This window comes from Microcebus murinus, chromosome 20, assembly GCF_040939455.1.
Source record: "Microcebus murinus isolate Inina chromosome 20, M.murinus_Inina_mat1.0, whole genome shotgun sequence".
Classification (NCBI taxonomy): domain Eukaryota; kingdom Metazoa; phylum Chordata; class Mammalia; order Primates; family Cheirogaleidae; genus Microcebus; species Microcebus murinus.
Genome location: NC_134123.1, coordinates 24,021,415 through 24,047,210, shown reverse-complemented (window position 1 = coordinate 24,047,210; position 25,796 = coordinate 24,021,415). Strand labels below are relative to the sequence as shown.

General features: G+C 44.2%; 1 protein-coding gene across 1 annotated transcript in view; it reads right to left on the bottom strand.

Annotated features, from left to right (window-relative positions):
• Positions 1 to 25,796, bottom strand: part of HYDIN (HYDIN axonemal central pair apparatus protein) — a 315,495-nt gene that overhangs the window by 11,896 nt on the left and 277,803 nt on the right. Inside the window, exons 68-80 of the mRNA XM_012772427.3 lie at positions 24,011 to 24,108; positions 23,025 to 23,232; positions 21,704 to 21,916; positions 21,098 to 21,236; positions 19,048 to 19,213; positions 17,691 to 17,838; positions 17,054 to 17,261; positions 15,991 to 16,212; positions 9,763 to 9,932; positions 7,385 to 7,583; positions 5,639 to 5,797; positions 3,383 to 3,660; positions 1,918 to 2,137 (exon numbers count right to left, since the gene is read on the bottom strand). Coding sequence (XP_012627881.2) covers positions 1,918 to 2,137; positions 3,383 to 3,660; positions 5,639 to 5,797; positions 7,385 to 7,583; positions 9,763 to 9,932; positions 15,991 to 16,212; positions 17,054 to 17,261; positions 17,691 to 17,838; positions 19,048 to 19,213; positions 21,098 to 21,236; positions 21,704 to 21,916; positions 23,025 to 23,232; positions 24,011 to 24,108 — 2,428 coding nt within the window. The remainder of the gene's footprint in view (positions 1 to 1,917; positions 2,138 to 3,382; positions 3,661 to 5,638; positions 5,798 to 7,384; positions 7,584 to 9,762; positions 9,933 to 15,990; positions 16,213 to 17,053; positions 17,262 to 17,690; positions 17,839 to 19,047; positions 19,214 to 21,097; positions 21,237 to 21,703; positions 21,917 to 23,024; positions 23,233 to 24,010; positions 24,109 to 25,796) is intronic.

Genomic DNA, 25,796 nt, shown 5'->3' with positions numbered 1-25,796 from the left:
TTCCTGGATTCTGACAAATGGCAAATGAGGCCAGTGTGGCAAAAGTGAAGTGAATGAAGGGAGATAAAGTAACAGAGAACAGGAAATGGCATGTAGGGCCTTGGAGTCATGGTAGGGACTTTTCTCTTCCTTCTAATGAAACAGAAGGACTTAGAAGAGTTCTGACGAGAGGAGTGACCTAACACAGTTGCTCCAGATGCTCAGAGGAGACAGAGGAAGAGAGACCAGTTAGGAGACACTTGCAATAAACCAGGTGGGAGATGACAGGGGCTTGGCTGCCACTGGTAGCACTGGGCATGGTGGGAAAAGGAAATATCCCAGTTGTACTTTGAAGATCAAATGGGACTTATTGCTGTATGGAATCTTGATGTAAGTGGAAGAAGCTTCAATAATGACACCCAAGGTTTTAGCCTGTGCAACTAGAAAGAAGGAGATGACACTTCCGGAGGTGGGGTTGACTGTGGGAGGAGCAGGTTTGGGGGAGAGATCGGGAACTCAGTTTTGTACATGTTAAGCTTGAGATGCTTATTAGTCAAGCAGAAAGTGGAATTTACAAACCAGGAGATCAAGGGAAAGGTCTGGGAAATAGAGATCCGGGAGTTGTCAGTACAGCAATGTTTTTTTTCTTTTTTGTTTTTTAAGATCAAGAAACTGGATGAGGTCAACATGAAGTGAGTGTACTTATAAGAAAGAAGAAAACTAAGGACTAACTCCTGACTGGCACACTCCAATGTTACGAAGACTCAGCAGAGAAGACAAGGAGGAGCCATCAGTGAGATAGGAGGAAACTGGGAGAGGGTGGTGTCCTGGAGCCTGGTCAAGGAAGTGTTTGAAGGAGGACAGGCTGGTTCATGGTCAAGTAAGGTGAAGGCTGAGAAATGGCCATTGGGCTTAACAACGTGAATTCTGATCCGTATCTTGCACTATATATACAAATTAACTCTGAATACATTGAAGACATAAATGTAAAACTCCTGTCCAGCATACATAGAGAGGTCTCAAAACTTTAATAAAATTAAAAATAGAAGATTTGAGCAGACACTTCAACAAAAAAGATATATAGCTGGCTGTTTGGCAAATAGAACCTAAAAAGGTGCTCAACGTCATTAGTCATTAGGGAAATACAAGTTAAAAACCTCAATGAGATACCTCTACATACCTATTAAAATGGCTAAAATTTAAAAAACTGACCAAATTAAGAGTTGACAAGGATGTGGAGCAAGTGGAGATGTCAAAATGATTGCATAAAGGGACAATTGCGTAAAAGGACACGATCACTTTGGAAAATAGTTTGACAGTTTCTTAAAAAGGTAAACATATACTTACCCCATGACCTAGTCATTCCAAACTAGGTACCGACCCAAGAGAAATGAAAGTGTATGCTCTTGCTGAGACTTGTATGTCAAAGTTCACAGCATACTGGGTGACTCCACTCAAACAAGATACTTGAAATAACATAATTATCTAGAGAGAGACGGGGTACCAATTCTACCATAAGCAATGTACCCAGTTAACACAGCTGACAGTAGAGTTAGGTGTCTAGTAATGGGGCTAGCAGAATGTTAAGCCCAGGCTGTTTTTATTTTTTAAACCATAGAGGAGGAGAAAGGTGTTGAACCTTTACCACAGATCTTAGAGTTTGATCTAGCCAGGGATAACAACGCAAGCTTCCTTGAGGATGTAATGTTTGAGTTGAGAGGTAAAGAACGAACAGAAATTAACGAAAGGAAGAATATTCCATCAGTGGGAATAGTGTATTTACAGGCCTCGTGGAGGGAGAGAGGGAGCAGGTCTGAATATTTCATTCGGGGGCTGAGGACTGTTTGGACAGAGGCACTTGATTCAAAAGGAGGCCCAGGTGAGTTCGCTTGCAGGGCTAACTCCTGCCACTGGCCACTCCAGGCAGCGCCTACTCACCTCTTTTGCTGCAGGTGCTCCCACGCAGACTCCAGACAGGGATAGGGTCAGAGGATTGCCCCCCTGGATGAAGCACGGAATGTTTTTATAGAAACTCTCCTTTCCCACCTCAGTGGGATGGTAGCTCACTTCGAAAGAAACTTCCATGCCTGAGGTGATGTAGCCTTCTTTTGGGCTGATAGAGAAATGAGGCTCAAATTTTTTGGCATCCCATTTAAACCTTTTCCAAGACAGAAAAAAGAAAAAAAAAACAAGAAAGAGAGTATACTAATATTCTAAGGGTGTCCTTTGCCTGGGCTTTCAACTGCTAGGTTCCCCCGTGTCCCGCCTACGACCCAGAGGAGAGAGGTCTGCCAGATGGCAGAAGCGCTGGTGGCTGTGGCCAAGGTCGCTCGCTGGGTGAGGCGACTCAGCTCCCTCTCAGGGCCCAGCTGGGCTGGGAAGTGGCTGCACCTGATTACCCAAGAGTAATGACCCACGACAGAAGGAACATATGCACAAACACATATACACACGTGTACCCAAGGTCGCACGGTTAGAAGTGGCCAGGCGAGGACTGGAACCCTTCTGAAACTGGTGTTTAACCATTCCCTGTACTGCTCCTCAGTTCGGGCCCAGGAGGGCAGCAACCATCCCTTCGTGCGAGAGTTGTGCTGGGTTCTTGGTGGCAGTTGGGATCCGACAGCCCTGTGTGGTCATCCCTCTGTGGCTGGGCGCTTGGTTCAGGCAGGAGACAGAGGCTGGACAGTGCAGGCCAGCGCCTCCAGCACCAGGGCTGCCATGTCACATGCCTTGGGGTGCCACTGACACTGAAGTCTATATGAGGGGTGCCCGCTGGGGGGCGTGTGGTGTGAAGCCCACACCGCCATGTCAACATGCCCAAGTGGGATGATCCTGGAAAGAAGAGCTGCCACAGATACACCTGGGTCCCAGTCCCATCTCTGTCACTTCCTGGTTATGTGATCTTGGGCAAGTCGCCTACCCTCTTTGGGCCCCTACTCCATCTGTATAACAGGGATGATACAGTACCTACCTTAGTGAGTCCTGGGATGATTAAGTTGGATATTATATGTAACAATGCTTGGGATTGCCCCTGCACATACAAAGTGCTTTCTACATGCATGATTTTAGAAAAGCTACTTAATCTCTTTGTACCTTAGTCTGCTTGTCTGTAAAATATATTGGCAGTAGTAGTACGGGTTGCATAGAGATGGAGTTAAATGAGGTGAGCTATGTAAAGGGCATATAACAGGCAATGAGCAAATGCTCCCCATCGTGGTCAGTTTCGTAACCTGGTGAGGCCACTGCTGTCACATCTTGAGGGAAGTAGGGGTTGGGGGGTTATAGAAGGGAGAGGACAGAAATAAAAAGTGGCTGCACTTGCAAAACAAGTGTCTAGTCCACAGCAGACCCAGGGACAGACATCTCTGCCACAGCCTTAGGGAAGGAGGCACCGCTCCCCTACCTTGCACCTATGTCGCCTGTGTTCAGCATGAGGATGCGACGTGTGGCTTGCGTCTGATACACGACTGGTCCAAAAGCAAGATGATCCTGGTCCAGGGAGATCTCCAGGGCTTGGCAGCAGCCATTGAGCAGGAAGAGGGGGCGCAGGAGCCCCATGCATTCCATGAACACTTCCTCAGAGAAGAGAGGCACGCGCTTCTTCGGGGCAAATGTGACTTCCAGTTTACAGACTTCTTTGGGCTTCAGTGAGATGTTGTGGAAGGGCACCAAGGTGATGACCTGGAAGGAACGACACCCAGACACAGCAGCTGAGGGTGGGGAGTGGGGATAAGGTCTAAATTCCCTGAGGTCTTGCTGCTGGGGCCAGAAGAGAGGCCAGATCTCACGTCTGCTCTCGTCTAGGCTGTGTGAGCTTTGGTAAGTTATTTAAACTTTCTGACTTATTCTATGGTGAAGATTAAGATCATCTGAATAAAATATATGGCATATAACAGGCATTTAATAAATGTCAACTCCCTCTCCTGCCCCTTTCCTAACTGCTTTTGGGCATTTCATCTCTTCCTCCCTGCAGAAGAGATAGGACCAAGAAACAGGAAACACTCAGAGCGTCAGTGTTTCTCAAGGAATGCTCCCTGCATGGTATTTCCCTGTGTGATCATTAAAATGCAGATTCCTGGGCCCTGCCCCAGGCCAACGGAATCAGAGTCTCTTGGGAAGAACCAGGAACTTGCATTTTCAAAGGTTCCACAGGTGACTCATGTATTCCAAAGTTTGAGAACCACTGCACAGATTTATTTGACTTTCTCTTTCCCTTAGTCCTGGCAGAAATCCATTTGGATCAGCACTGGGGAAGCCAACCCCCCTTATATCCTTGAGCTTCCTTCGGTGCAGAGCCCTGAGCAGTCATCAGCAAGTGGGCCGTGGCTGCAGGGACTGCCATGATGGGTGAAGAGCTGCAACAGGAAAGTGATCTTAGGGATGTCACAAAACACGATGACATTGGAAGCTAGCCTCAGTGTGCTGGTGCCAGCACGGGGCCCTCTGGCAGCTTTAGTCCCATCACCTAAGGAGGCAGATTTGGTGCGGCCAAACCTTTAGGGGAGCTGAGGGCTTGAAGGGAAGCAACAAGTCTTCCCTCCCCGTCTGGATGGCGACGTGGGCAGGGTGGGGTCCTGGGATGAGATGCCCACTGGGTGTCTGGCCTTGGCTGGCCTCTCACTGCCAATTTCTCTGTACCCTGCCATCTCCAAATGGTCCCCACTGCTCCTTCCATACCAAATCCCATCTAGTTTTCCAAAAGCACTGAGAGCCTTTTGAGCATATACACCTTTGCCCACCAGGAATGCCCCTTCGCAGCCTGTCTGCTGGGAGACACCTCTTCACCCTGTAAAATTCAGCACAGGCCTCCCTCCACTCTGAGGTCTTCCCCAGCTGCCCGGGGCCTCCCCTGAGCAGACCTGCTCCCAACGCACACCCTGCCTCTGCTGTCCCGGGTTTGTTGATGTGTTTGTGACCCCCAGAGACTATGAACTCCACCAGACCAAGGTCTGTGTCATATTCACCTTTTTATTCTGGCACCTAGCAGTACTGATTGTGTAAATGTAAGAATGAACTAAATGAAGGAATGGACACAGTCCACTCTTGGAATGAAACAAATCGATCTATTTTCAAAGGGCCACGCAGATACTGCTGACTATAAGCTGGGCAGTGGCAGCTGGGACCGTGCGCAGGGAACCTATGGCAGTGAACTCACCAATGAGCAGGCTTTTCTCCCACTGCCGATGGGAGCACACAGTGGGGTGACCTTCCGGGGTCAGACTGGCAATGCGTATCGAAACACATTTTCCCTTTTGACTCAAGATGACCACTTCTAACTAGGAGTGAACTTCACACAAGGACTCATGGATGCACGCAAAGGTTTCATTACGTAGATATAACAATGTTGTTTGTAACAGAAAAATTAGAAACACCTAACATGAGCAGAAATAGAGAAGTGGTCCATGTACATAACGGAGGTGTATATGAACAGGTGATATTGAATGACATGGGAAATGGAATGAGAACATAAAATGAAAACAATAAAGCACTAGCCCCATACTGTTTTTGTGAAAATGAAGAGAGGGAGCACGTGGAAAGCTCACAGAATGGTCTGGCACATTGTGGGTGCACAGGAAATGTGAGCTGTTGGTGCTGTTAGCATGGCCATCCTTAGCATCAGGAGGCAAGAAGAGGGCACTAGGTCCCCCTGGGCACCAACCTTGGGTTCCTGGAGCTCTGGAATCGAGAACATAACTGACTGGTTGAATGTGATCTGGGCGAGGCTGTTGTTCATGATGGAAACCGTTTTTTTCACAACCTGTCCTGGCAGGATAGCTCCCAACTTCACAATCCTGTTGGCTGGATCTAGGACTGAAATCTGTGGGGTGAGGAAGAGAGCAGGAGGAAGGGTTCATGAGTTAACGAGAAAAATAAGTATTATGAAACATCTTCCCTGGGGAGGCAAGAGTAGTTGCCTTTCCTTTAGTGACCTAACTTCTTCGTACTGGCGTGCTCACACTGAGAGCTCAGGAAAGGCAGGATCCAGTCAGCTGGAGTCAGGCTAGGCCTGGGGTTGGGGACACCCTAGGGGAGGAGACAGCCTGTAACAAGGCCCTGAGCCTGAGGGAGTGGCCCCGGCAAGGCCTGTGGCTGGGAGCTAGGACCTGAGAAGATGTGTTTAGAGGTAGTCAGGTCTTGTAAGGCCCTGCAGGCCACTGTTGGGTGGGAAGGAGGAGACTGGGCTTTATTCTGGGAGAAATGGAAAGTCAGTGAAGCATGGGGTGACCTGGTCACCTGTGCGCTTATGAGAGTGCACTGGCTCGCTCCTTCATGGAGAATGGACTGAAAGAAGGCAAGAGAGAAAGCACGAGGAGTGCGAGGTGATGATGGTCTAGACTAGGATGGCAGCTGTAGAGGTGGAGAGAAGTAGACACACTCCGAAGCCTCAGCTAAGACACGGATGGAAACAGTGGTCTGCAGCAGCCAAGGCCAGGCTGAGCCACAGTGAGCAACACCCACTGGTCACTGTCATTTTATCGGTCACTAAACTGCACCCCTTCCTCCAACTAGCTTTAAATCCAGCCCGCATGCTTCCATTTTGTCTAAAAAGGCAAGAGAGTGTCTCCCTTCCCAACCATGAGCTCCTGGAGGTCTGAGAACATGTTTAAGTCACCTCTGGATCTACCCAAAGTGCCCAGCACACAATGGGTGCTGAATGAACAAACGAAAGAATAGGCAAATGAACGAATGCATGGGATCAGAAGAGACCGTCTTTGGCTTGAGTCCAGACACACCAGCTGGCAGTGTTCTGTTGCTCTTGTGGCTTGATGAGAAGGCTGCCAGGAGCACACCCCTCCATTTTCTCTAGGTTGCTGAAATACCTCATGCAGTCTTGAGAATCTCTGTCTATTAAAACAGAAAAACTCCCAACAAACACCTTAAACGTTTGCCAGACACTGGGAAGAAAGGAACGAGGAGCAGGGCATGACCATTCCCTTTTTGTCTGGAGCGCCCTTAACCAAATATAATCCCGGGACCTGGGGCTGGGTGGAGAAGGTTAATCATCGGGGTGTCAAGGGAGGATGTTCCATAACTGAAATGCATGTCTGTGTACATTGCTTCAAAATGTTGTCTATTAAACCTAAAAACAAGACCTAAGGGAAAGGACATACTCGAGGTGCTGCATCTGATAGTCTCAAGTTTCTTCAAGGAAAAGAATATTTCTCCAGGGCCTGTGATTGCCTGTGTCATTCCATATGGTAAAGTTTGGTATCGAATAGGACCTCTGATTCAATGGGTCTGATGTGACAATTTGCCCCTTTGTGTTATTAGTTGCATCATCTGCCCTAGAACAGAGCAGCTTGGGGGCACAGATGTGGAGGGAGAGGAAGGGTGTGGGGCCCAGGTGGGCAGAGAGAAGGGTGGGAAGGAGGGCACCAGGCCCCAGGGCCTCCCTGTCTCTTACCTTCATTTCCGTGCCCTTCCCTTTGATTTCGACTATTTGCTGTGAGAGCCCGTTGATTTCAAAGGCGATGAGTTCTCGATAGTTGATACTTTCTCGAGGATAAAAGGTGATTGGAATCTCCAGTGTCTTTCCTGGCTTTACCACATCAACACGGAAGTTAACCTCGAGGTGGGTGGTATTGGTGTACAGGCAATCTATGCTGGAGAAAATCCGGAGAGGCTGCGTAAGCTGTGGGAAGGTTGACCCAGAGGGCCAGAGGCTGTCCCCTTGCCTCTCTGGGCTGGGTATGATGGATTTCCCACCCTGCTGTCCTGGAGTCGTAGAAGTTATTTAAGAGCTAGAAGGGACCTTGGCAGTGACCCAGCCCATGGTCTCCTAGGCATAGTTATACACCCCAAACTCCATCCTGAGATCCTGGCAGGAATAGGCCTCCAATCCAAAGGCTCATGACACTTTGCCCAGTGCTCTTTACTCTCTTGTCCTCAACTTCCTGATGATGCATCTTATGGCTTTGTACCCTCTCCTAAGAAGGAAGGGCTTCCAGAAGTAACTGGGTGGTAAAGCATAGTGGAGAGGAGTATGTATGCTAGAGTCACACAGACAGGAGGGGCTGGACCCAGGCTCCATTGCTAACTAGCCACATGACTTTGGAAAAATTACTTAGCCCATCTGGGTCCCTGTTGTCTTATCTGTAAAATAGGGGTAATGATAACTATTTCATAGGGTTGTTGTGAGTATTAAATGAGATAAAGCAACGTAAGCAGTCACTAAACAGGTCGGAGGAAATATTCTATAAAGGTGAACTTTATAAAATTATTACCAATTGCTCAACTAGAAGGGACCTTAAAGGATCACATCCACCCGCATCGTGGGCAGGAAGGCACTTGGACCTCTCCATTCCAACTTCTGCTCATCTGCCTTACAAGTGTATACAGAAGGAGTCTAGCTAGGCCAACGTAAAGAGCTCAATGCCTTAAGCAAAGTAAGACTGAGATTACATTAAATCTTGTAAGAAAGAGTATATAGGTAGATAATAAGCTTTTTATTTATTTATTTATTTTTGATAATAAGCTTTTTAATTAGTATACATGACACTCAGGTAATTTAATATTGAGAATAATAATCAGCAATAACAACAAAACAGCCGCTAAAAATAAGTGAACATTTCCTATGTTTCAGGAAGTCTTGTAAGGACTGTTTCTAGATGAACTAATTTAATCTTCCTACTATTTCCTATGTAGAAGGCATTACTGTGATTGCTCATCTTGGGCAAGGCGACAGAAGCACACAGAGCTTAAAAAGCATGTCCAAGGTCACACTGCCAGAGAGAGTTGAAATTGGAACTTAAATCTCTGCTATCTGATAGCGACTAGACACATGTAGCTATTTAAATTACAATTAATTAAAATGATATAAAATAAGATAGTCAGTTCCTCAGCTACACTAGCCATATGTCAAGTGCTCCAAAGCTGCACCTGGCTGCGGGCCCTGTATTGGACAGTGCAGATAAACAACGTGGTCACTGCGGAAAGTTCTCCACAGTCAGTACTGGTGTAGAGAGCTCTTAGTGGACACAGTCTTTGGGCCGGTCTCTGCAGATTCTGTCTCAGAGGTATAGAATGGGGTCCAGAAACCTGCCCTGGAACATCCCATGCAGGTGGAGCAGACTAGCTGGACTTGAACCAGAAGGCTTATGCTCAGTACAGATCTACTTCCTGCAAGTCACGGGCCTGGAAATTCACTTTTTTTTTTTTGAGACAGAGTCTCGCTTTGTTGCCCAGGCTAGAGTGAGTGCCATGGCATCAGTCTAACTCACAGCAACCTCAAACTCCTGGGCTTAAGCAATCCTCTTGCCTCAGCCTCCCAAGTAGCTGGGACTACAGGCATGTGCCACCATGCCCTAATTTTTTTCTATATATATTAGTTGGCCAATTAATTTCTTTCGATTTATAGTAGAGACGGGGTCTCACTCTTGCTCAGGCTGGTTTTGAACTCCTGGCCTCGAGCAAACCGCCTGCCTCGGCCTCCCAGAGTGCTAGGATTATAGGCGTGAGCCACCGCGCCCGGCCTGAAATTCACTTTTTAACTTTCCAAACTTCAGTTTCCACATATATTACATGAGGAAAATAAATGGAAGCCATAAAAGCTCTCATTAGGCCATTTGGCATTGCCCTCTGTACTTCAACAAGTGGATGTTTAGCCGAGTAGCTTATAGCTATCCAAGTATCAGTCTTATTGGTGGGGACCAGGACCCAGGATTCATGCCCACTGTGTTTGACTCTTTCTAGTAATCCTTCTTTTTTTTTTTTTCCTGTCTTGGCAGGACTTCACCTATAGGACCCACAGAAAGCTGCAGAATCCTCTGGAGGCCTGCTTACCTCATAGCTATTTCTTCCTTGTTGGTGATGACCAGGGTTTGTTTGTACGGGGGCATCCCAGCTTGGTAGATAAAGCAGGTCCCAAAGTTGTAGTTGGTGAAGGAGAAATGGATGGCCGGGCTCACGGCACAACCTAAGATGCTGCACACGTAGGTTGGGCCATGGCTGATCTGTGGGAAGGGAATGGCAGGTGGGTGTGATTAGGAGAAGTGGGAGGAAGGGACATAGAAGTCCTCAGGTGAAGAGAAAAGCAATTTTTTAAACAAAATACAGGTCCCAGGGCTCCATCTCCAGAGATTCTGATTAAGTAGGTTAAAAGTTTGTTTATTGAAGAAAAACTACTCTGTAATCAGACCCTACATGGGCTCTTGCTTTGTTCTTGTAGCAATGATTCAGCTTGCAGGCCCAAAGCTATGCCAGACATCGCAAGTTACCACCCAACATTTCTCCCCATGGCTCCCTTATCAGCAGGACTATGACTGGTTGTCAATGTGCTTAGGTGAAAACACTTGATTTCCCAGCTTGCCTGCAGCTCGGGGTGGCCATCAGACATAGTTCTGATCATTGGATGTAAAAACAGAAGGGGACAAGGGTGTGTTCTATCGTGAATAAAGAAGCACAGCCTTGAGAGGGAAAGTTCTTTGCTTTCAGGATCTTCCTCTTTCTTTTCACTGTGGAATGCAGACATAGAGCTTCAGGTAGGGTGGTCACCTTATGACCAGGAGATGACAAGAATGAGGACAAGTCCAAATATGCCAAGGATGAAAGAGTGGAAAGATAGAAAGAGCATGGTCCCCATCTAGACTCTCAACCACAAGGTAATACATGACCCATTGGGGCGTGAACTTAATTTGTTCTTTACAAACTCTTCATAATATGAAATTTCACAAACTGGTAACTGATTTAAAATAAAATATCCAATATTTATTCTAAACATCATTAGAATAAACATTCTTAAATAAACATTAGAATGAGCATTCATTTTAAACATCATTAGAATCAATCAAGTCATTGGTACAAGTTTTCATAAACAGCTTTGTACATTTAAAACCATTTTCTTTTTTTTAATTTATTTTTTAAAATTTAAATCTTTTATTTTTGTTTTCTATCTTCTTTATTTTCTGACTGATACATGTGAAAAAATCATTTTCTTATTTAAGACTTTTATGCATTTTATGGCTGATTCTTTGAAAACAATTTAAATTTATCACCTTTAACTCTTCTGCTAATTAGAGTAGGAAGATCTTATGACATGTTATGTTTCTTTTTGCTGCAAGAAATGCAAGTTCTGAAAGAGTCAGTTCTCAAGGGAGATGGGCCCCTTCTGAGGCTGCAAGCCTCGCTTTTCTCAGGGAGGATGGCTGCAACTCTGCCCCAAGTTCCAGGCTAGGAAAACAGGAGATTCCTGAACTCCCAATGGCCAGAGACTCACCCTGAGTTCTACTATGGCTTGAATGTTTCTCCCCTCTAAAACTCATGTTGAAATTTAATTGCCATTGTGATGGTATTGGGAGGTGGGACCTTTGAGAAGTGTTTAGGTCATGAGGGCTAGCCATCCTGAATGGACTAATGCCATTATTGTGAAAGTGAGTTTATTATCACCAGTGTATGTTTGCCCCATTTTGCATGCGTGCGCTCTCTCTTTGTCTCCCTTTCTGTCCCTTCCCTCCCTCCCTCTTTCCCCTTTCACCATGTGATACCATCTGGCATATTATGATGCAGCAAGAAGGTCCTCACCAGATGCTGGCATCTTGCTATTGGACTTCCCAGCCTCTAGAACTGTGAACTGATACATTTCTGTTCATTATAAATAACTCAGTCTCAGGTATTCTGCTATAGCAGCACAACACAGACTAAGATATGTTCCAATTGTTTTACCCCCATCTTCCTGTCAATCACCTTCTTGAGTATTTGATAAAGACAATGTCCTTAGGCTGGGCACCCCAAATCTCCTTTTGTTATTGACTTTGAATTTTATTCCATGGTGGTTGAAGAATGTACTGTGTATGATGATTTCAATCCTTATAAATTTGTTGAGGTTTGGTTTATAGCATGATCTATCCTGGACAATGTTCCATGTCTACCTGGGAAGAATGTGTTTTCTGCTGTTGTTGAGTTAAATGTTCTATACATATCTGCTAGCCATAGTCCTTTTATAGTGTTGTTCAAGTCTTCCTATTTCTCTGTTGACTTTGTTTATTCTATCCATTATTAAAAGCTAGTTACCGAAATATCCAACTATGATTGTTGAATTGTCTCTTTCTCCCTTCAGTTGTCAGTTTTGTTTCATGTATTTTGAGACTCTGTTGTTACATGCACATATGTTTATAATTGTTATGTCTTCATGATGGAGTGATCTTTTTATTATTACAAAATGTCTTCATCTCTAGCAATAATTTTTATCTGAAAGTCTATTTTGTCTGATATTATCATTGGCACTCCAGCTCCTTTTGGTTACTATTTAAATGGTATATCTTTTTCCATCCTTTTGCTTTTGGCCTATTTGTATCTTTTTATCCGAAGTGTGTCTCTTGTAGGCAGCACACAGATGGATCACATTTTTTCCATCATTTTGCCAATTTCTTTTTATTGGAGTGTTTAATTCACTTACATTTAAGGTAACTACTGATAAAGTAGCATTTATGCCTATTTTGCTATTTGTTTCTATATTTCCTATGTCTTTTTAAAAAAGACTAGTCAATTATGCCTTTTTTTATTCCTCAATTCTTCCATTACTGCCTTCTTTTGTGTTAAATATAATAGATATTTTCTAGTGTGCCATTTTAATTCCCTTCTCATTTTTTTATTATATTCTTTTGAGTGGTTTTATTAGTGGTTACCCTGGAGATCACAATATCTAAATTTATAAGCAATCTAGTATGAATTAATAACTTAATTTCAATAATATACAAAAATTTGGTCTTATATACATCTCTTTCTTCCCCTTCCCTTTGTGCTATTATTATCACATAAATTGAATCTTTATATAATGCTCATCAATATAGATTTATAGTTATTGCTTTATGCAGTTTTTTTTTTGAGACAAAGTCTCACTATGTTGCCTGGGTTAGAGTGCTGTGGTGTTAGCCTAGCTCACGTCAATCTCAAACTCCTGGGCTCAAGCCAAGTGATTCTCCTGCCTCAGCCTCCCAAGTAGCTGGGCATGTGCCACCATGCCAGGCTAATTTTTTCTATATATTTTTAGTTGTCTGCCTAATTTATTTATATTTTTAGTAGAGATGGGGTCTCACTCTTGCTCAGGCTGGTCTCAAACTCCTGACCTTGAGTGATCCTCCTGCCTCAGCCTCCCAGAGTGCTACGATTACATGCACTAGCCACCATGCGCAGCCTATGCAGTTGTTTTTAAAATCAAATAGGAAAAGTTATAAATAAAAGTACATTTATACTGATTTTATGTAACCTATGCAGTTACCGTTTCTGGTGTTCTTTATTTCTTCATGTGGATTTGAGTTACTTTCTAATGTCCTTTCATTTCAGCCTAAAGGATTCCCTTTGTTATTTCTTACAGGCTAGTCTGCTAGTGATGAATTCTTTCAGTTTTTATTTATCTGAGAATGTTCTGGTTTTTCCTTCATTTTTAAAGGATAGTTTTGCTAGATACAACATTCTTTGTTGATAGTTGTTTTTCCAGCACGTTTAAGATGTCATTCGACTGTCTTTGGGCCTCCAAGGTTTCTAAAGAGAAATCAGCTATTAATCTTGCTGCTTTCTAGGTTCTCTGTCTTTCAATAGTTGGATTATGAGGTATATAGGTGTGGATTTCCTTGAGTTTATCCTACTTGAAATTCATTGAGATTTCTGGATTTTTAATTTTTGGGGGACATTTTGGGGCATTATTTCTTGACTTTTTAAAAAAATCATTTTCTTTCTTCTTTCCTTCTCAGATTTCCATTATGTATATATTGATATACTTGATGGTATTCTATGGGTCTCTGAGGCTTTGTTCATTTTTCTTCATTATTTTTTATTTCTGATTTTCAGACTGGACAATCTTAATTGCCTCATCTTCAAGTTTGCTGATTTTTTCTTTTGACATATCAAATCTGCTACCACACCCCTGTTTTGAATTTTTCATTTCAGCTATTATAGTTTTCAACTCCAGAGTTTACATTTTATAATTTCTATCTCTATATTGATATTTTCTATTTTGTGAGACATTTTTATCCTACTTTCTTTTTTTTTTTTTTTTTTTTTTTTTTTTTTTGAGACAGAGTCTCACTTTTGTTGCCCAGGCTAGAGTGAGTGCCGTGGCGTCAGCCTGGCTCACAGCAACCTCAATCTCCGGGGCTCAGCGATCCTACTGCCTCAGCCTCCCGAGTAGCTGGGACTACAGGCATGCGCCACCATGCCCGGCTAATTTTTTGTATATATATTTTTAGTTGGTCAATTAATTTATTTTCTATTTTTGGTAGAGACGGGGTCTCGCTCAGGCTGGTTTCGAACTCCTAACCTTGAGCAATCCGCCCGCCTCGGCCTCCCAAAGTGCTAGGATTACAGGCGTGAGCCACCACGCCCGGCCCTCCTACTTTCTATAGTTCTATGAATATATTTTAAATAGCTGATTTCAAGTATTTGTCTAGTGAGTCTAACGTCTGGGCTTCCTTGGGAACAGTTTATATTGGATGCTTTCTTCTCCTGTTATGGGTCATACTTTCTTGATTCTTTTCATGTCTCATAATTTTTTTGTTGGAAACCTGAGATTTAAAATAATATAATGTGGCAACTCTGAAAACCAGATCCACCCACGCTGGGTTTGTTGCGGGAAGAGTAACAACATACTCTTCCCTTTTTTTGGGGGGGGGGATGGCATCTTGCTCTGTTGCCTGTGCTAGAGTGCTGTGGCATCATCATAGCTCATTGAAACCTCAAAATCCTATGCTCAAGTGATCCTCCTGCCTCAGTCTCCTGCCTATTTGCTTTATGTAGTTGTTTTATTAGTTTAGTGACTTTTCCCATAAAGCCTATATCTTATTTATGCATAACTAATGAAGTTTCTGCTTAGTTATTTTATTGCTCAGCTGATGATTAGACAGAGATTTCTCTAAATGTCTACCACGAATAAGTCTTCCAGCTTTTGTCGAGGGACCCTGTATGTGTGATGGGGCATGCCTCTGACACTCAGGCAGGCAGTTGCCAACTCTGCTTTACTGTTCACTTTTTGCTTTCCCAAAAAGTTAGTCAGAGGTGAGAACTTTAGGGCCTTCTCCTAAGCAGTCTTTACTGAGCAGGAGCACAGCCCTGAGATATACAGATCCTATATATCCATGGCTGTCTAGATTCTGGGGAATATGTTGGAGCTTTTCAAAGACCCCTATGGACATCTCCTTCCCTGGCTTTTTCTTTTAAGTTTTTCTGTCAGCTTGTTTGCCTCAAGGGTCATTGCCACTTCTGGCTGCTGCAGTGTTAAAACAATTGCCACTGATTATTTTTTGACCAATGCCATGGGAAAAGGCTGTTTACATTGACCAAGTTCTGAGTCAGGTCAAATAAAAGCAAGTCTTGTGAATGGGTGGTTTCCACTGAAATTCTAGACATGGCGAATAATCACAATTCTCTTAGTAGGGACTTTTGGGGAGTTCCAACCTGTTCTTCCCCCTCCAGTGGCTGACCAATTGCTGGTTTTCACTTTAATTGCAGAATTGTTGGTTTTCAAGGCTGCTGCAGAGCTGGGGAAGGAGGGTGGGAATAGAGCAAGTTAAAACACCACAAAGCTCACTGTCCTTAGGGATATTCTGCCATTTTTCTCCTAGGCTTGTTGCAAGCTTTAATTAATTTCCAGAGTTCTGAAAAAGTTTACTATGACAATTTTTGCCAGTGTTCTCATTGCTATTGAAGAGCAGCCTTTTGAATATCCTCTGCCATTCCTGCTGACATCATCATTCCTTGGTCTTTCATTCGAAAACTTATCTTGGGAAATGTTGTACATATTCTCTCCATGTCCATCTATCTCCATTATTTGTTTTAATGGCTGAATGGTCTTCCAATGCATGGATGGTCAACTGCTTTTCAGTCAACACTTACTCACCAGGCACCCCAATCATGGATGAGGCCTTTGTACTTGAGACTGTGGGGCTGTCTCCAATACAACCACCTTCTGGGAGCTTTAGGATGGATGGACAAGACAAGGAATACACACAGGAGGATTAATCTGCCAAGGCAGCATGCTATGAGTGCTTTCAGTGTTTGGACAATGTTAAATGGTCTCACCTTGATTCTGAGTTCCAGGTCCTTCAAGACACACTTCTTAAGTGGTTGAAAAGACAGAGTACCTTGGATACTCTGCCCCACATCCACAGTACCATCCATGGGTGAAAATTCCAAATACTCTAGTGGGGTTTTGGAGCCAGATAGCTCTGCCTGGAAGTTGAAGTTGAACTTTCCAGTGTTAATAAAGTTGAATTCACACTCGACGCATTCATTTAACCCCACCTGGAAGACAAGAGATTAGAGTAGTGAATGCAAACCACAGTTCCCTTCTCTGGGGTCAGAGAAGGTTGGTGAAAAATGTCCTTTGGGACAATAAAGATGGCAGATGATGTTGGTGAATTTAATATAATTAGCTTTATGTAGTCAGACATTCCAGCAGAGGTACCAAGTATTAGGGTCCTCTAATATCTCAAGAACAAGAGGGCAATTTAATTGTTAGACCTCCCTTGGCAGTCAAATATCCTTCCTGTATGTTTAATACAGGCATTCTTGCCCCTCCCCACCATCTCTCCACCCCATGAAAAATGAGATAAGCATCCAGGCCGGGTGCGGTGGCTCATGCCTATAATCCTAGCACTCTGGGGGGCCGAGATGGGAGGATTGCTTAAGCTCAGGAGTTTGAGACCAGCAAGAGTGAGACCACATCTCTACTATAAATAGAAAAAAATTAGCCAAACAACTGAAAATAGAAAAAATTATCTGGGCATGGTGGCGCGTGCCTGTAGTCCCAGCTACTCAGGAGGCTAAGGCAGGAGGATCGCTTGAGCCCAGGAGTTTGAGGTTGTTGTGAGTTAGGCTGATGCCAGGGCACTCTATCCTGGGCAACAGAGTAAGACTCTGTCTCAAAAAAAAAAAAAAAAAAAAAAAAAAAAAGAAAAGGAAAAGAAAAGCATTCACATCATAACTATGTACATTCTGAGGATGGAGCTGCTCCTGGCATGTTTCTGTTCTCCTGGTCTCTCTGGCATTTGAAACAGAAAGACTCAGCTCATATTCACTGGTACTACATTCCCCAGTCAACGTGGAGACCGAGAGAGGGAGCAAGACCCCCTTGCATCTTCACCTCATAGAAGTTGATGATGTTGGTCTGGTTGGGAATCAAGAGAGTGATGGAGCCAGTCCTGTCCTTGCACTTGATCTCTGTGTTCATACTGTAGCCCTCCGCCTTGACATTTAATGTCAAAGGCTGGGCTTTCTTTTTCACATTGCAGATCAAGTTAAAGTTCACGTCTCCTTCCTGCTTTGGTGTGAAGAAAATATCAATCGGGAGCCTGGTTGGGGAACAAAACAGCAGATTAGCTGACTAGGTTTTATTAAGCCCTGCTAGAAAATATGAGCTCACAGGATTAACAGATTCACTATGAGGAAAAGAAACCATAACTCCAAATTATGATGAGTTTGTAAGATTCACCGGGCAAAGCTGAGCAATGAATGCTCTGTGGATTCACATACACAGCAGAAAGCAAGGAAAAGAATACAGACACGAGGAATATTGGGAACACGGGTGTAGACTTCTCAATGCTCCATGATTCCCCAGGAAAATAAACACCAGAGAGTAAGTAGGACAGAGATGGAATTGTTAATATCCAAATCTTAGACTTGAAAGTGATTTTAGAAATGGGGCACTCTAAGGGAAATGGGATCTTCCGGCTGGCAGGCCGGGGACCCATTGGGAGGGTGAGGCTTTCATTTCTCTTTACCTAGACAGTGGTGGGATCCAGCCTTCCATGGGACATACGATCAGGCTATTGCCGAAACCTTCCGAAAATCGGGAGTTGTCCTGGAAGGCAAAATTGAACTCGTGCTCCTCCTTGTTGATGAGCTGCACGCGCTCCCTGGCTTCTCTGCCTGAGGAGGAAGGAGCAGCCCTCAGCGAGGCCTCCCACCTGGCCTGCTCGCTGAAGTGGCTCAGCAGGTAAGGAGGGTGATAATGAATACCTTGCCTAAGTCCTCATTTTAATCGCAACAGTTTTAGTGGTTTATTACAGGATAATATTTGCCTCTTGATTTCAGTTAATCTTCTTTACGTTTTTCCATCAATGTCTATTTTGCTATTAGGATTTTTATGGGGAAATGCCTTTTCAGTATATATTAATATGATCACCTGGTTGTTCTTCTTTAATCTATTGACATAATGATTATATTGAAGTGCACCCCCTTGCATATCTAGATTAAAATTTCTCTTGCTGTTATTATCTTATGCTATATTGCTCATTTATTTGTTCAAACCCTTAATAAATGCCATAATCTCCCCTCCCACTCATTTTACTTATGAGCATCAGTAAAATACACACCCAGCTGTTAACATTGGGTTCCTTTGATGAAAAGGGAAGGCTGAGTTAGGATGGATGGGGAGAGATTAAATTTTTTCTTATATGATACCACATTGAGTGACTCAAAACGCTATGAAGAATATTATTTTATAAATAAAAATTTAATGAATTATTAAAATCATTAAAATTATTAATTATATTAAAATCATTAAATCATTATTATTATATTATTTATTATATTAAATTATTTATTATATTAAATCATTAAAGTCATTACAATTATTAAAATCATCTGGCTTTCATTGTATTCTACACACATACAGATATCACAGCTGTGGGAAAGGTTCATAGGTTATAAAGGACGGCTGAACCAAATCAATGCATGAACAGATGCGAGAGAAATCTGGCCACTGCGGCACAGACTAGGAAGCAGACAAAAACAGCCCATCATCTGGGGCACTTGCAGGCAGGATGGGGCAGACCTGAGGCTCTAGAAACGAAAAGTCAGTCCAGGCCCTAAGGGCATCTGCCAAGGAGGATCTTTAACAAGGCTCCCAGGTTTTCTTGAGCTATTAGCGTGCAGATTTAAAAGATGGATTCCACTTGATCTAAATGAGATTGGGAGGTAAATATTTTGTGGCTTTCTGAACATGACTGAGGCCCTCTGACATGCTGCTTCTGGAAGGCACCAGGGAAGTTCCCGACCCTGGGCTGCTCCTGGAGCTTCTAATGACCTGGCTTAGATCCTGCCAAGTCTACATACAAATGGACAGGGCAGCCTTACCGATGAGCAGGGAACTGAAGTTGAGGTGTGACTTGTCCAGAGAGATGAGCGGGTCCGTGGTCTTGCCTACCAGCAGGAAAGGGACCGTGATGTTGTGTTCAGGGATTAGGAAACTCCATAATGCTTCCGTGATGTCCAGATGGAAAGGCGTGAACTGGAACACAATCTAAGAAGACAATTTGGAACAGAGTGGTGATGGGCACTTGTGTTTGCTTACTCCATGTCAGCACCAGGGTTTTGGCAGTTGGCATTACCAGGTTATTGCTACCTTTCTACAGTCCCTGTAAGGGCAGGTAGGTGCAGCTGTACCAGCAATATTGATGTCTGCCTGCCCTGGCCACACGTCCTACTAAGGGATCCTACCCTACCCACAGCTTCTGCTGGTTAAGATGTCATATTTTTGTGTCATGTTATTTAGATGGCATGGTTGTACCATAGCTGATTGGACCAAATAGTTGGCACCTGTCCCAAAGAAAGACAATCCACTTGCTTGTCGACAGCTTGGTACACAGTCCAACACAACATGATTAGCAGGGCCAACTGGATTTCTCTCCCTCAAGTTTGGAATTAGAGAGTGAGTGGCCAGACCACTTGGCAGTGGATCTGATGGGGAGGGAAACCCCGACAGTGGGCTGGCCTTGGCAGGCCATTACCCATTTGCTCAGTGAAGTTACAGAACAACTGGAAAGTAAATAAATAAATGAATGTCGAAGAAACTGGTTGGTAGAGAGAGAGAATGGGTAGAAACGAGCAGAGTCCTGGAAGGAAGGTCCAATTTCAAAAGGTGCCCCAGGTCCTTTCTTTTTCTTTTCTTTATTTAACTAACTTGAGTGAGTCTCTGCAATCAATCCACTAGGACTGAGTGGAAGAACAGTGGCATTTGGCCAGAGAGGAACTAAACAGGTTAACATGTATGGACCGTGCCAATGCCAGGGTGGTGCATAGGATGTGTTCTGGAGATATGTCAACTCAATGACACTCCTGTCACCCAAAGACCAGCATGACCCCAGATGACAGATTCTGAAACATGCCTCTCTAGAAATTGGGCTCAACTTTGACACATTTCTGGGCTGTAATGGGGCCACATCCAAGCGGGACTCTGTCTGCAGTAGACCCAGCTCCTGGATCTGGCTATGTTTAACTAGATGGCTCGGCACTGATGATCCACAGAGGTCAAAATCAGGTGGAGAATCTACAGATATGTTTAGTTTAGTTTGGGAAGTGTTAAAAAATATTGAACTAGCTATCAATATGTAAAATAGGGTGATTCACACAGAAATTTGGAATTTTGGCTTCTCCTGAAAATTTGGGAGAGTTGGCCACCCTGGTCCCCCTTGTCTGTGCAGTGGTCATTTGCCAGAGAAGTGCTGTGGCTGGTGGGCCATGGTGCCTAGCATTACCTGTCATTGTTCTCTTGGCCTGCTTTATTCATTTGTCTGACCTTCCTAAAGGCATTTGAGGTCATAATTTTTATTTCACAGATTTATTTCCACCTTCAAGATTCTCTGTGGAACTTACTGGATGTGGATCCCACAGACCTCTTTTGGCTAGAAAGTTCCTATTTCTTTAAGTCTGACCGCCTGACATATACCACTGTGTAAACAAACATTTCGGACCAAGCCACGGGCCCAGACTCCACTTTTCTATCTTGTTCCTTGGCCTGCCCAAGTGAAAACACATCAGTGTCCTTTCACTATTGTCATCCCCTTGGGGGACAAAGATAACTCTTTATGTCATGCTACTGCATAAGTCCTAGAGTGCCCAGGCATTGATGTCCAGTTATCCTTTGTTGCTTGAATAACCTCAATTTTCAAAAACTGTAAATACGAGAGCTCTCTGCTTCTCTACACTCAGCCAGAGAGCTCAGGTCTATCTTGTTCATCAGGATTAACCAATGCACATGGCAGCCACTCAATAAATATTTATTGATTGAAACACCCTTAGGCAAGGTGTTCTCCCTAATTCCACCTACTGTCTATAGCACACTTGCTGTGCAGAGATGGCGAGAATGACTTAAGCCTTGGGTTACATGTTCCTCATTTGCACATACCTCAGCTTTCTTGTCAGGGTGGATGAAGCCCTTCTCTGTAAGGCATGTGAAGGCTGGAGGGTTCTGGAGACTTTCGATTTCTTCACAGACCCAGGAGAAGGAGTAGGTGCTATTGGTCGGGTTCAGAATGGTAAAGGTCCTGGCCAAGGGGGAAGAATTGACAGCAGAGATTGAGAGCAGGGATTGAGGATTGAGAGAACTTTCTGAGAACCTGGTCCTAATGCAGCCCCCCATCTGGGACTCAGAACTGTTCTGAGCACTTTGTTACTATAGAAACAAAAACTCCATCTCATCCAGGGATCCAAAGCATGGGTAGGGTCCTGGACTTTGGAGTAACAATGTTGCTAAGGCCACATCTACCCTAAGGATACTCTGTGGTCAAGGTGGCGGTCTTTCAAATTTTCCCCAGTATCAAAACTGAGGAGGAAGAATTCAGCTTTCTTAGCATAACAGTTCTCTAAAGTCAAATCTCTTAAACTCAGGTCAAACCCCAGGATAACAAGCCTGCTTCTAGGAGTCAGTTTAGCTCATTTCTCTGAATTCTTCTGAGTTCTTTAGAAGGATTGACTGATATGAATCAAACCAATGCAAACATAAGGAACTCACTGGACATTCTTCCCTCCTACGCCCACGGTGGTGAACTCGATCACCCGGGTGTTTGGATCCAGAGCGCCAACGACAGACCCTCGGAGCTCTGCGTTGTGCGGATGACCGCTGAGGTAGTCTGAGTCCTTCAGGTCAAAATGGCAGATGGGCAAGGAGCTTCGCCCTTTCGCAACCAGGATCGGACCTTGCTCTCCAGGTGGCAGGTTTGGAATCCTGAGAGGATAAAGTTACTTTTATTTCTGTTTTATTTTGTAATCAGTTGTAGTTCTCTTGGTTGAAAATGAATATTACATCCTCCAGCATGTGAGCTCCATGGGAGCAGAGGCTGGGTCTGCCTTGGTCAATGACATCACCTCAGTGTTTTGAGTGCATGGAGGGGTTGAGCATGAGGAGCCTGAATTTGGCTCCTTCTGTGTACCTAACATCCTTAGGACGGTCGCAAGCTACTTCCTCCCTCAGTGGTGAGAAAATGTCCCTGCTGTGACAGAAACTCAGTCTACCCTCTGGGCCCTCTAATAGACATTTAGTGGGATAGGAAAAGTGGCCTGGAAATCCCCAAAAAAGTATCCCGTGTGAGCTCCTTGGGAAGGTGAACTGGATACGAGCAGAATCTTAGCCCCAGGGCCAACCTGAGGTGGCCTAGGTGTGAATGTGTGTGACTGCGGGGTTCAAGGAGGCTCTGACAGCTCACATAGGTCTTTGCCACCCTAGGCCATGGTTCATAGGATTCCTCTGTGAGGTGTGTTCTCCTTCGAGCTTTCCTGGGTGTGGGTACCACATTAGGGACTTTCACTGTCAGATGTCACTGGACTAGCTTTTCTCTCACTGCTATGTGCCAAAGCCACCAACTCCACCACCTCCTCTACCACCTAATGTTAACGGTGTGCCAGGCACTGTTCTAAGCTCTTTATGTGAATTAACTCACTGAATCTTCCCAACAATTCTACAAGGTGGGTATTGTTATTTGTATTTTACATATGAGGAAATTGAGCCTCAGAGAGGGTACAAGAAAGATTGCCCAAAGATTGGAACCCATCTGGCTGTCACCATCTGTTGGTTAGTGGCATCCTACATGTGGCTAAGGGGGAAGTAAGCAGGGGGAAGCATCTGGAAAGGGTTGATGAACAGGACAAAAAATGACCAGGGACCAGGCTTGTTCTCCAAAGCCTGGTCCCTGTCCATCTTTCTGAAGGGAAGAGTGACAATCTGTTGTGGAGTCTAGCGTTGGAAAGAACGGGGGGAGTGGTTGGACAGAATGGGGATTGGAGCTGCAGAGTTTTGTGCCTGCAAAGATGGGGTTTTGGAGAGCAGGTTTCCTTACTGGCAGAAAAGGTTGCTCTCGAATTCTCCCACATCCAACGGGGAGAACTTCACTTTGAGCTTCTGCGTCTTCCCCACAGGTACGATGCCTGAGGAGGGCTCCACGGAGAAAGTGGGCGGGGAGCCCTCCACGCTGTGGTCCATGGTGCTGTCCAGGGTGCTGCCTGTGTGCAGCGTGCCCTGACTAGGCTGATCTTTTTGAGCTGAACCTGGGGGCAGACAGAGTGGGTGACAGTCTGAATTTGCAGTGAGAGGCATGTGGAAGCCAGGAAACTCACAGGTCCTTAGGGACCCTCTGTGGCATCCGTGAGCTCATTTTTGTAGCAGGTGGACTTACTCCTGGGCACTAGAGGTCAGGAATTGGCTCACATGTCTCACAAGACACAAAAAATATTTCTATTAATCCCATGGTTTTCAAATTTGCTTCCTTTTGGCTCGAGGGGGTGGATTAAGAAGGTGTCTGCGAATCTTCTGCCCTAGAATAATGGGCTGTGAACGTAATTTTTGGAAAATCACTGTTCTGAAGTAGGGGTTTACAATTGGGGGGCCTATGGATAGGTCCATGACTCTCTAAAACTGAAATAATAATAATGATTATTTGCCCACCAGGTGTTAGGCCTTTTTCTGGTGCTTCGCAAGTATGAAATGCAAACTTGGGCATGGGCGTGTATTTTCCCAGAAAAATGGTTCATAGTTTTCATCAGTTTCTCTAAGGGGTCTGTAATCTCCCAGAAGGTTAAAATCTTATATACGAGATTCCTAATGATCTGTAACATGGGGCATTGGCCTAGGTGGGTGCCCAGAGGCTGGGCTCCTAGAGGGTAGAGGCCAGCTCTGGGGTCTCTGCAGACTGCACGAGGCCTCTGCTCTGCTTTTCCTTAGCTACTTAGGAGGCCATCCGAGCAGTACTCGTCTCTCCGTGAACAAGGCTCTTCTCCAACTGGTGACTCATGTCAGGTCCTGGGTTTTACCTGTCATTGCATTTACCTTGGTTTTCTGGCGCTACAAAGTTGACGGCCCTTGAGATATCTTCTGAGATCCAGTTGAATTCCAGCTGCACACGTCCTGAATTAATCAGGTTGACCCTACAAATCAATCAGGGAACAGGCTTGAGAAATGTGCTGAGGGTGATTTTTGTCCTGCCTGCATGTTATCTATGCTGTTACTGAATTTTTTCTTTTTTTAAAAAATTATGTTCTTATTTTATCAATTTTTTAGAGACAAGAGTCTCATGATATCACCCAGGCTGATCTTGAACTCTTGGCCTCAAGTGATCCTTGCACCTTAGCCTCCCGAGTACATGGGATTACAAGCAGAAGCCACCGCACCTGGTAACTTTTTTCTTTGTTGAGTCATTTTGTTTCTTAAATAATTTTTAAAAGGCAAGTACTAAGCAATTGTATCTGAAATCATGTATTTGATGTACTAGGTATATTTCCTTCTAAAACACGTAAAATATATATGTAATGATTAAAAGTAAAAATATCCAAATGTTTATCATTTAAAAGAATTTTGCATACTACCAACACCCTGTGCAATGAGCTCTCAGCATGTATCACAGGGATCCTGAAAAATTCCCAGGAGAGAAAAAACAAAATGTATTTTACATGATAGCACCTCCCTCAGGAAATTCTGTAGGCCTTCTGTTCCTGCATTACCTGCCACCAGAAATAATGTCTCTGTGATCAGAAGCCATTTGACCCCTGCCTGCAACATCTTCCCTGGCTGAGACACAGATTTGGATTTTAGCTGCTTTGAACTCACACTCTCAATCAGCAGAGGCTTTTCTTGCCTCAAGTTTTCCTGCTCTAAGATGAGGACAGGGAGACAGAAGCTTTTTCTGGAAGCCCTTTTGAACTTGATCACAGTAGGAGTAGGAAGATGAAGCCTGATACTACAAAATGACAGTGTCAGAGAGATGAATATACATGCTTTTCCTGGTTTTAGGGGAGCAGTAAGAATCAGGAGTTCGGGTGGGGGTAGGTCTGGAGTGGGGTGTAGAGATTAGATTTCCATAATCCAGTCCAGCGGACCGTGCAGGTGTGCCTGACATCAAGGGGCTTGTGCTTATTGTGTGAATTTATGAACAATGGTATTTATGCTAAGGATAATTTTTATAAAGTGGAGAAATCTCAGCAGCACAGAGTGCTTTTCATACAAATGGTTCTGGGTTTAGGTCAGGGGTTGGCAAACTGTTTTGTAAAGGGCCAGATAGTAAGTTATTTTGGGGCTTTGTGTACCATATGGTCTCTGTAACTCCTTGACTCTGTTCTTGGAGTGCGATAGCAGCTACAGGCAATACGTATGTGAAGGGGTGTGGGTACGTGCCAACAAAGCTTTATTTACAAAAACAGGCCCTGAGCCATAGTGTGACCCTTGCTTTTAAGTGACATGGCTATCAGCAGGAGATCCCACTTCTTCACAGATCTTCTGGTTCTATAGCAATTTAAGAGGACATTTAAAGTTCAAAAAATGCAAAATGAGTTGAACAAGTAATTACTAATTTTTATAAGGTAGAAATGTCAGTGATTGGCATTTTTGTCTGTGTATGTTGCTCTCTCTGTTGAGAAGGCCCTTCATTCTCACTGCCTTACCTTGCTACCTTCTATGTGTCCTTCAAAATTCACCACCTTGCCTGGGAAGACTTCCTTGACACTCTGTCTCTCCCCATATTTGGATCTGCTTTAGGTACTCTTTTGCTGCATGCACGTGACACTACACTGAAAATTATAATTCTATTTTCATCTATTCCCCTATGGCCACCCCCAGACAA